Genomic DNA, 10,516 nt, shown 5'->3' on the forward strand with positions numbered 1-10,516 from the left:
CTAGTAGATATGCAGCCATATTCTACTCCTGGCAGGGTCCCCCCAATACATACCACTGCCACCTTACTCACTGTTTGCTATATTGCAAATTCCCTAATTGCCTTTCTCTGCGGTCCAGCCCCCCCTTCGTCATTGCCTCCACCCTGCCCACATCTGTCGCCACCTGCTGTTCCCCATCACCACCACCCGGCCCCACCCATCATCTGAGCCACATCACATATCTTATAAAACTGGCTGACATGCTGGTCACCAGTCGGCACCCTGAGCCGACCAGAGGAGGATGGGTTTCCCCCTTGAGCCTGGTTCCTTCCAAGGTTTCTGCCCATCTGCCACAGGGAGTTTTTCCTTGCCACTGTTGCCTTAGGCTTGCTCCTGTGGGGGTTTAGGCCAGGGTTGTCTGTAAAGCGTATTGTGACAACTGCTGTAAAATACGCTATACAAATAAAATTTGACTGATTGATTGATTGATAGTAACAGCAGTGGTAGTAGTAATAAACAACCTTATTGATCTGGGTAGGGAACCTAGTTTGCAGCAAAAATTCATTGAAAGCCATTTCAATCGTACAACTGGTCCCAGCAGCAAAGAGGAAACAATATCATGCTAAATAGTAAAACGTACACGGGGAAAAATTATTAAAGGTGCACCGATGCCCCTCACACGCCCCTCTTTTAGGGCCCAAATTTAATTGTGACCTTCAAACGCGTGGTTTCCGTCGCAGAAAGAAGAGCGCAGATCGCTCGACGGAAGCCCGATGCGGGCAGCGCTCAAATGCACTGCAGCTGCCGTCTGTAAACAACTACAAACACGCACCCGACGACTCATGGATACCGATGGAAGAGAGACAGAGAGTGTGGGTCATTAAAAGCAGCGTGTGCTCAGGACGCAAAAGCAGAGGGACTGCAGTGCAATAACTGCTTTAATGGGCTCTGAATAAATATTTTAAAAACATTTTTTAACCCTCCTATTATGTTCAAATTAACTAACAACTTTTATGTTTGGGGTCAATTTGACCCCAGCAATATAAACCTTCAGAAAATAATTGTAACTGAAAGTGTTACCAAAGTTTCTCTCTCAGCTACTTTAGGCCTTTCTACTGACCATCTTAATACCCCAGTAAATAAAACATGACTCCCCCCATCCTCCCCTCATACATCAAGTATTGATTTTATATGACTATTGCGAAATATGCAAATGACTGTACAATCTCATTCATTGACCTAAAATGGAAAACAAAGTATGTTTTGGTGTTTGCAGGGCTTTATGTTGGTATTAAGTGCTCATTAAAAAAGAAAAATAACATTTGGAAAGAAACACACCTTTTATTATCAAGCGTAGTAACATTTTATGTTCGGGGTCAATTTGATATTAAAAAAAAAAATATTAAAAATGTCAAACATTTCAAATGTTTAGGTTCAGAAAACACTTCAGAACATCAATAAGTAACATATGACAGTTATTCAATAATGAAGAAACACCAATAAAAAGTAAATTAATCACCAGAATTGAGTTTTGATAAAAAATGAACGTAACAGCTCAACTAGGTACCCGTGGGTATCAATTCTTCATTCAGACGAGATAGGTGCAAGTTTGTCACGCTCCTGTCGACCCTGCCTTGTTTCCCTGTCATCAAAGCGTATAATGTGGGAGAAAACATGAAATGTCTCCAGAGACATTGTGGCTGGAAAAATTGCCCTACCAGTGTCAGCATTCCAAAGGCTTGCTGTTGCTTCACCTTTTGACTTGTACACTCCTGCCAAAACAAGCAACCCAATATAGGATTGCTGGTGGGTCACATCCAGCTCTTTCCAATTGTCACCATACACATGCCTCTCCTCTAAGTTTGTCATCTCAAGAATATCCTTTTGCATTGATGGTGTTATGAAGAGTTAAAATGCAGACTTTATGTCTTGTACATGACTGCTAGCATATCTGGTGGGGCCTGGAACAATTTTGATGACATTAGCCGCGTTTCCACCGCAGGAACTATACCCCGGAACTAGGAACCTTTTGAGGAACTCAGTGCGTTTCCACCGCAGGAACTAGGGTCTAAATTTAGTTCTGGGGGCTTTGTTTTACCCCCCAAAACGTTCCTGCTCGGGGGGTAGTACTTTCCGAAAGTACAGGAACCTTTTGGGTGGAGCTTGCAGCGCTGAACATTTCTGATTGGTCGAGTACTCGCAGCATTTGTGTTGTATTTATTTTCCGCCATTACCCGCCATGTTTGAAAATATGAAGTGGCAATATATTATTTTTTATATTATCCGTATTTTCTTTGTTAGCCCGTTGTAATTGACTCAAAACGTTTGATACAGTTATGTGAGGTATGCGGTAGTTCTGCGTAATTAACATTGGTGATACAGTACAAGCAAACTGGAAATCACCTTCCGCACTTTTTGTCCGGGTAAAATAACAGGTTAATTCTAGTAATCTTCCCTTTAGCTTTTTCAGAGTGCTGTAATTTTACTCAATTTTACTGCCATTTTTCAATTCCACGAAAAGACCAGGAAGACTATGGACTAATTTATGGTGCATGGTTCGCATCTGGAGGGCACACTTCGCTGCTCGGCTAGCAGTAACTTCGAAGGAAAGCAAACGGTGGCTGTACCACTACTAATTTACATTTTCACGCAAGTCCGAGTTTTCGTTCTATTCTTGTCATTTTGCCATTAGCCTATATGGAATTGACGACGAGAAAGTAATCAAACAGCAAATTGTTTACAACGTGTGCATGTTTTCTGCTGTTGTTGCCAGTTATACATATAAATGTGAATGCATTCTGTCGCTTCGGATGTCAAGACATGAAAGCGAATGTTCGCATAAAAACATAATGAATGTGTTTGAGAGGATATATGAAAATCAATAAATACAAAAGTAACCATATATAGTCATTGCTGGTAACCCGTTGTATATAAGTGAAATAAACCCCTCCGGGCTGTCCCGGTTATTAGAAAATAATGTAGGCTACTACGGTGGTAGTATGGGGTTACAGAAGAAATCATATGACAGATGGACCGACGACAACGTCGCTTTTTCATACGTCAGTGGGCTAATTTGCCTAATCTTCGCGGGACTTTAGACCCCGGTGGAAACGCAGACAACCATTGGCTGAAGGAACCTTTTAGTTCCTGGTAAAGTAGTTCCTGGGACTGAAAGTTCCGGGTAATTTTGGTGGAAACGCGGCTATTAGCAGCACTAAGTCTACCCTGTCTTTCAACTGGGGATCCGAACCATAGTAGTTCTCCATTTTTGGAAGTGAACATGTCAATTCTTGATGGTTGAGAGATGACAGGGGTGTTCTTGGGGGTTGAGAGATGACAGGAGGGTTTACTGGTGGTTGAGAGGCCACAGGAAGGTTTCTTGGTGGTTGAGAGATGACAGGAGGATCTTTTGGTGGTTGAGAGATGACAGGACGGTTTATTGGTGATTGAGAAACAAAAGGAGGGTCAGAATGTGTCAAAGGCTTCATTCTCATCATCAGAGGAGGATGCCACATAGTCAGGGTCCTCCTCAACATTATCCTCAGTCTCAGACATATCCTCTTCTAAATCACTTTCACCCTCAAAGATCTGTGACAGAACCTCAGTAGCAGAAAATATACACCTCTGTCTGGTGGTCATTGTCAAAATCTTTAGTTGAGGCACAAATGCAAAGAGAAATGGTTTAGAGGGCTGTGTGTGCAGCCCATATTACAAGTTTGCCCCCGCCCCCATGTTGCGAGAATGATCAGAGATCTCGAGGGAACTATTTTTTCTCTTCACACACAAGCATTCTCTCTCTCTCTCTCTCTCTCTCTCTCTCGCTCCCTCTCTCTCTCTCTCTCTCACACACACACACACACACACACACACACACAAATTCATGTGAAAGTGCCCTCAGCCAACACAACAAAAACAAGATCAAAATGATGGTTTTATATATCAATAGAGTTTGGGGTCAAAATGACCCCCAACAACACTGATGCATACAACATGTGTAAAGGACATTGAAAATAATTTTGTCAGTTAATTTCATGTTTGCCATGTTTTCCCCATAAAGTTAGGAAAAGTCATGAAATATATAGCTGAAAAAAATATGGTAACCATATTTTTAGAGACAGTAAACATTGAATGGGGTCAATTTGACAAACATAATAGGAGGGTTAAACAGGTATGTGCTGTGACTATTAATTACAGTGCACAATAAAGCCGGCATTTGTCATAGATTATAGCCTCAGGCAGTTGTCTGCATCAGATAGGTGCAGCCATTTATTTCAAATAGCCCATCTGCTCCGTATACAAAATGTCAATCATTTGTTCCCCTTCAAACCCCGTTGGTCTGTTTGGACAGTTGTCCTTAGGTGTTAATTATTAATGCCGTTTAAAGTCATGCTCACGCACACAACGGGGCCGTCTGCCGCGCGAAACTGACTCTGTTTAAACAGTGTTTGTGCAGTCAGTTAGCGCACTCATGCATAAAGCTCTCCATCCACGCATTACAGAAGGACACGTGGGCAAGCGCATGTGATAAGCAGCGAAAGCTGATATCCTTGTGCTGCAGAGGTGCTCGTCCGCACTCTCCTGAATCAATAGCCGGGCACGCAGCAATGGAGACAAACAGAGAGAACGTTCTGGTTCTGGAGACCCGCAGAGTCTGTTTGTTTTGTTTTCCCTTAATAGCAGTAGCCAGGTCAGACCCAAGAAACCAGTTGGGGTGAGGTAACTGTGTAATCAACTGCTTTAATTGGTTGATCAATAATAATAATAATAATAATAATAATAATAATAATAATAATAATAATAATAATTCCTTACATTTATATAGTGCTTATCTCGAAACTCAAAGCGCTGTTCTTTTGCAGTGATGAGGGGGGAAACTCACCTCAGCCACCACCAATGTGTAGCTGATGCACAGAGGCCATTTTGCACCAGACATTCATCACACATCAGCTGAGGTGGGGAGGGAAAGAATGTTTTTTTTTGCCAATTAAGTCAGGGGATGATTAGGTGGCAGACTGAGCGAGCCAGATTGGGAATTTAGCCAGGACACCAGGGAACCCCCTACTCTTCACGACATGTGTCATGGGATCTTGACCGCAGTGAGTCAGGACCTCGCTTTAACACCTTATCCGAAAGATCACCGAAAGTACAGTGTCCCCATGACTGGCACTGGAGCATTGGGTTTATTTTTTTTTCCCCCGCTAGAAAATCGAGAAATGAGTCAAACTGTCTTACCTCATTGGCAATATGTTTGTCTTATTTAGCAACAAAAAAAAAAAAGTAATAGAAATGAAATTTTCCATTCTAAATTTAACCAAAAATGTTTTTTGGTTCTTGCAGTGGAAGAAGCGTGAGAGGAGGATAGCACTGCTAAGCAGCAAACAAGCAGCACAAGGACCGTTCTCTTCTCCTCCATCAGGCACTTTTCAACACGAGCAAAAGAGTGAAACACTCTCACCTGACCGTACTCTTTTTCAATGGCTGCCCTCTGTTTGCTGTACGACCTGCGGTTTGGAGATGAGAACGAGAATCAGCACATGGACAACTGCAGAGAGATCCATCAAAGGCAAAATCGGATCAAAGGTCAAATGATATCTGCAGGAATCATGTCCGCAATCAGGAATGACGTCCATAAGGTTTTTGGTTTTTTTTTACTGGGGAAGACACATTTGCTGGACTCTCACTGTTAAGTCTCCGTCTCATCACAAGAGACTGGGATCCAGAATGCTGTTGTTGTTTTCCATTACCGAGGGTGGGCATTTATTGACTGGTGTTGCCGTCTCTCCTGCATCTGAGAACTTACTTTGCCTTGGGCATTAGGCACCCTATACCTTGAGAGCACACGTCCCTGGTAAAGTGGCATGGAGGGGCAGATCAAATGCATGTCCTAAAGCCTGGGGGGGGGGGGGGGGCATAAATCATTAATTATTCACTTGCTCGCTATTTTCCCACATGCAGTGTCAGGATGTCTTGCACTACGGCCCCATGGCCCAGTAGAGAACGGGATCCTGTGCCAATTTTCTTTTGCACAGGGCAGCAGATAACTTGCTAAACTACTAAATAAAATGCTGAAGTCATTTGGGAAGTTAAAAATAGCAGGGCCTGATATGGATCTCTGCTGGTGAGCCTCTGACAAACACTCATCAAAAAATTCACAGTGATGACGTACCAGTTGTTTTTTTCTTCTTCTCTGACTTTCCTATAGTCTAGTACTCACAGTTAGGTAACATTTACGTGGTTTAGAAGGCTACAGCACATTTGTTTTAAAGGGCATGAATTGAGGCTCTAGTGCTCTGATTATCAAATAAAGCAACAGATGATGATTCCGGTGAATGACCCCAAAGGCAGTCTTTATTTCAATAACACTGGCCCTGCGAGGATAACAGCCGTTGCCGTTGACCATGTCAGTAGCCTTGCTTCATCCCAGGCTCATCAGAGCTTTATGTGAAATCAATATGACCCACTTAAAGGACCCAAGGAAATCAGGAGAGCAGAGCTGACAAACCAAGTGAAGACACCGCTTGCCGACTTCACTAGTCACTAGAATTACTGCCCGGACTCACTCGAGAACCACAAATACTAAAAAGCTGATTTTTAAAAATGTAAATAAAAAGTGCAAATGTAGGACAGAAGAGGACAGGGCAGAGAGGGCCAGCAGCAGGCTTGAAAACTTTGAGAAGACTATTTTATTAATAATTGAAGAGCTTCTCTGTGCGCAGGAATGCAATCATTGCGGCTTTATCTGTTTCTCAGGATTGTTTCCATTTAGAGTTGTAGATGGCAAAAATAAGAAAGCTACTATCTGAGTCAAGGGCTTCTTAGAACCCGCTGCGCTGACGCATTCTGCAGCTGATCATTAGCTACTGAACATTAGCGTGAGCATCACCCACAAATCCAGGGCCTGTTATCTATAGCACACGATTTTGAAAGCTAACGTGTGCTGAATTAATTCAAGCAGTAGACCAGCAAAGGGAAGTGTCTAAATAGTCGGATGGTTAAAGTGAGCTATTGTATATCAGAATTTGCTGAATGTAACACTGACAAAGACATATCACAGGTGATGTTTTTTTTTTCACATATGCATTTTGGGGAAAAGAGCCATGTCATGCAAGAACTAAAATTTCAAATTCAATGTGCTGGAGTACAGATGTAAAACAACAAATTGTTTCAGCATCCAACTAATTATGGACTGTACTGCGCAGTATATACACACACACACACACACATACAGCATACCTGTATATGGGTGTATGTGTGTGTGTGTGTCTGATTACTTGAGCTACACATGAGTAAATCACCTAAATGCTCAAAGAAATTTGGTAATGATGATATCTCTAAAACTCCCAAAAGGGCAGTCCATATCGTACTTGTTAGCATGACTAATGTGGAGGTGGGTTTACTACACCTTCACCAACCTTGACCACTGTCACTAGGCCAGACAGGACCTACTATTTATGAGCATGTATAAGTCCAGCAGGTGTACTTTCTCTGTCCAAGACTGGGGCATTAGTGTCACACCTGATGTCCTCCAACAGCTCGCTCTCCTGCTGGTGTTTACTCTGCAACCGGGCAACCTGTTCCGAAAAGGCCACCTTCACCTCCTGAGTCTCTTTCACCTGCAAAAGACACACAGACAGGTCTCCATTGGACGTTTAGAGCAAACCAATGGACCAATCAGTTATCCCGCACAGGGAACGTTAAATGACTCGAAAAGAATTTCGAAGTAATGAAGGCCGTGTTACCTGTGCAATGGGGGAGGGTGCGCACGTTCATCCTCTGCATGGAACATAATCAATGGCACTTTTAGCTAATTGGAGAAATTGATTTCTCTCAGACTTCCACTTAAGAATATTACGCCAATGCCCCCTGCTAGGGAACGTGCGCTGGGACCAAACGATAAGATCAAGCCAGAGGAAGACACGGTTTTCTCTGCGTAATAGTCTCACCAGTGCCAAAGATCCTCAGACATCCAACGATAAAAGCTGCTCCAATGACAGTGTCCCCTAAACGCACAACACGGGACTTTGACAGTATGACATTATCATCTAAACTCATAACTCGGCACTTTTAATGTTGCAGAACACTTTTTATTCATTCTGTTTAGTCAAATGCAAAATGTTACAGGCGATTTGGTTACATGCTTAGGGGGCTTACAACGGTGTGTTGGGAGTGTGCAGTCCATGCAGATCTCAAGCAAATTCTTTTCCATTTCACGGAAAGATCAACGGAGCTTCTATCATGACATCCTTCTAGCATTTAACTGCACATGCCGTCGCGTATCGTACTTCAAATAGCATGGAGTGGGACGTTGATACCGAGTGATTACACGACCTCGCTTGTTAATTAGGAAAGTAATTAATCGCAGCTTTATGAAGTGGGCTTAATTTTATTAATTTTATATTTTAATTCTGGCACGAAAACTTTCATGCACCTCCGAGCTGATCTGGGACGCTGATTAGGCTGACTGACATCGACTGCCGTGAGACGTTTCGGATGGTGGTTCACACCCCGCACGTGTTCTCGTGACGGGTCAAGGAGCAATTAAAGCAGGAGCTGGAGGATGTCAACACACACTCCCTCAGCGCGGACAAGCTCAAAAAATTGCACGTTAAAGTAGGCCTAATGAACCATAATAGTTTCCCAAACATAACAACCACAACCCTGCATTAAACAAGGTTACTAAGCACATTACACACAAGTATACAATTGCACAAGACTGTCACAAAATAACGTCGACAGCATATACTTAAACGGTTGCAAAGATACATCTACAGTATACGCTAGCAAATACTTTATTTGGTGTCGTAACCGGAATATGTACCGTGGTTCATCAGTGGTTAAATCAGGATTGACAGTGGAGTGAATATAAACCTCGAATGAAAACAGTTCCACGTATTCTAATGGAGTAACTTATTGTGAAAACGTGAAGGGAAATGTGTTGCTAACCATGACGTGCCAGTGGTGAGTTAGTTAACGGTGAGTTCTGAGTTCGACTGAAACTGTTGTCACAAATCCATGCCAGCAAAACACATATCATGATGCTTCTGTACCGGCCAGTGTGTTTGTCAATGTCGATCTTACAATACAGCTGTCATTAATGGACCCGGACTACTTTTTAATACTGCTCAAACACTGCTTGTTTAACATCGCACCGGAAAAGCTCAGAAATAAAGCAAGTAGCCTAGGCTAGACATGTTGCGCTTGCAACAATGAAGGCACACGCGAGCAGGGTAAGCAGTGGCCGAAGATGAACTAATCATAAACTAAAATACAGAAAGTAAACTTTTTTTATTCAAAACGAATGTTTTGTTTGGATACGATACAATATCAGCAACATATCCGCGAGTCTACCTGCGTTCTTTTTCAAAGACATTACCTTTCTAGGTGGCGGCTGCATGTTTGTCTTTCTTTCGTTGGCTCGGTTTTGTTCTTTATGTATCCTTCAGATGATGTTTTTTTTTTCTTTTTTTTTTTGATTGATACTTCCCAGACTAAATTTTCGTCTCACCCACTACAACCCATCTCTGCACACACCACAGCTCATTGAGGTAGGAGGAGCCGCGGTGACACCTGCGACCTCCCCCTGTGGGAGCCTGCCCCCTGGTGGAGCCTTGTGAAGACGCTCTCATAATGTCTATGTTCAGAGCCCATTCCCTCAGGGTCCTTGCTTGGATGTTCAATATAATATCAAGGCTATATTTGTTTGTTAATAATAATAATAACATATTTTTATTTATTGAAGTTGTACAGCACCTTGGTCAACGTCAGTTGTTTTTAAATGTGCTTTTTTAAAAATAAAGTTGACTTGACTTGACTTGCCATGATTGGTATAATTGATATTGACAGGTTGGTAGCCAATTTGTAGGCTATAGTTAAAAAATGTTGAGGTCCCACCTATCATAGTGTTTAATGTAAGCTTTCATTTCTTCCAGGGAAAAAAATGCTGCTTGCCTTAGAAATAAATACCGAAATACAAATGCAAATTTCTGTTATTATTTAAGCAAGGTATTTTACCAGACAAATTCACTCCCTGTATGTGCGTCTTACACTGTCCAAAAAACTGAGCAAACAAGTTAAAATCAGCCATTTTATTTGCAAGTGTCAATTAAAAGGTAAGGAACAGTATTGCTTCCAGGTCAAGACAATAAATTAAGAATAAATTAAAATTTAAATATATTTAAATAAATATCATACGACTATCCATTAGCTTCCAAGGTTGCACAGTTGTTGAAATGCGAATTTCAGCAGTTTAAAGAATTCTTTCGAAGAAATTACTGCTTTGCAGGTCAACTTCTTCACGCGATCAAATTTCCCAGTTTTCTGCGAAAGAAATAGGGGCGTTCATTGATGCACATAATAGTTCAGGCTGTTATCCACAACTGGCACATATTTGCAATTTGTTATTTTTGTACAGTGCATAGGCTGTTACGATAACGCACTTATATTGCTAAAATAAACAGATTGGTTTTCTTGTGGTTGAATCAAAATGAAAATAAAGGCAATCTGAAACTACACTGTAAAATGTCCAGTGTCAAATCAA

At 41.9% G+C, this 10,516-nt stretch overlaps 2 protein-coding genes across 2 annotated transcripts in view; one reads left to right on the forward strand and one right to left on the reverse strand.

Moving 5' to 3' along the window:
- The window catches only part of rell2 (RELT like 2), a 39,478-nt gene extending 34,122 nt beyond the window's left edge, over positions 1-5,356 (forward strand). Inside the window, exon 7 of the mRNA XM_035411870.1 lies at positions 5,317-5,356. Coding sequence (XP_035267761.1) covers positions 5,317-5,341 — 25 coding nt within the window. The 3' untranslated portion in view covers positions 5,342-5,356. The remainder of the gene's footprint in view (positions 1-5,316) is intronic.
- LOC118224382 (F-BAR and double SH3 domains protein 1-like) overlaps positions 1-9,513 on the reverse strand; it is a 28,736-nt gene extending 19,223 nt beyond the window's left edge. Inside the window, exons 1-3 of the mRNA XM_035411868.1 lie at positions 9,353-9,513; positions 7,495-7,592; positions 5,435-5,480 (exon numbers count right to left, since the gene is read on the reverse strand). Coding sequence (XP_035267759.1) covers positions 5,435-5,480; positions 7,495-7,592; positions 9,353-9,373 — 165 coding nt within the window. The 5' untranslated portion in view covers positions 9,374-9,513. The remainder of the gene's footprint in view (positions 1-5,434; positions 5,481-7,494; positions 7,593-9,352) is intronic.
- Between the last annotated feature and the right edge of the window lie 1,003 nt (positions 9,514-10,516).

This window comes from Anguilla anguilla, chromosome 3 (genome assembly GCF_013347855.1).
Source record: "Anguilla anguilla isolate fAngAng1 chromosome 3, fAngAng1.pri, whole genome shotgun sequence".
NCBI classification, from domain to species: Eukaryota; Metazoa; Chordata; class Actinopteri; order Anguilliformes; family Anguillidae; genus Anguilla; species Anguilla anguilla.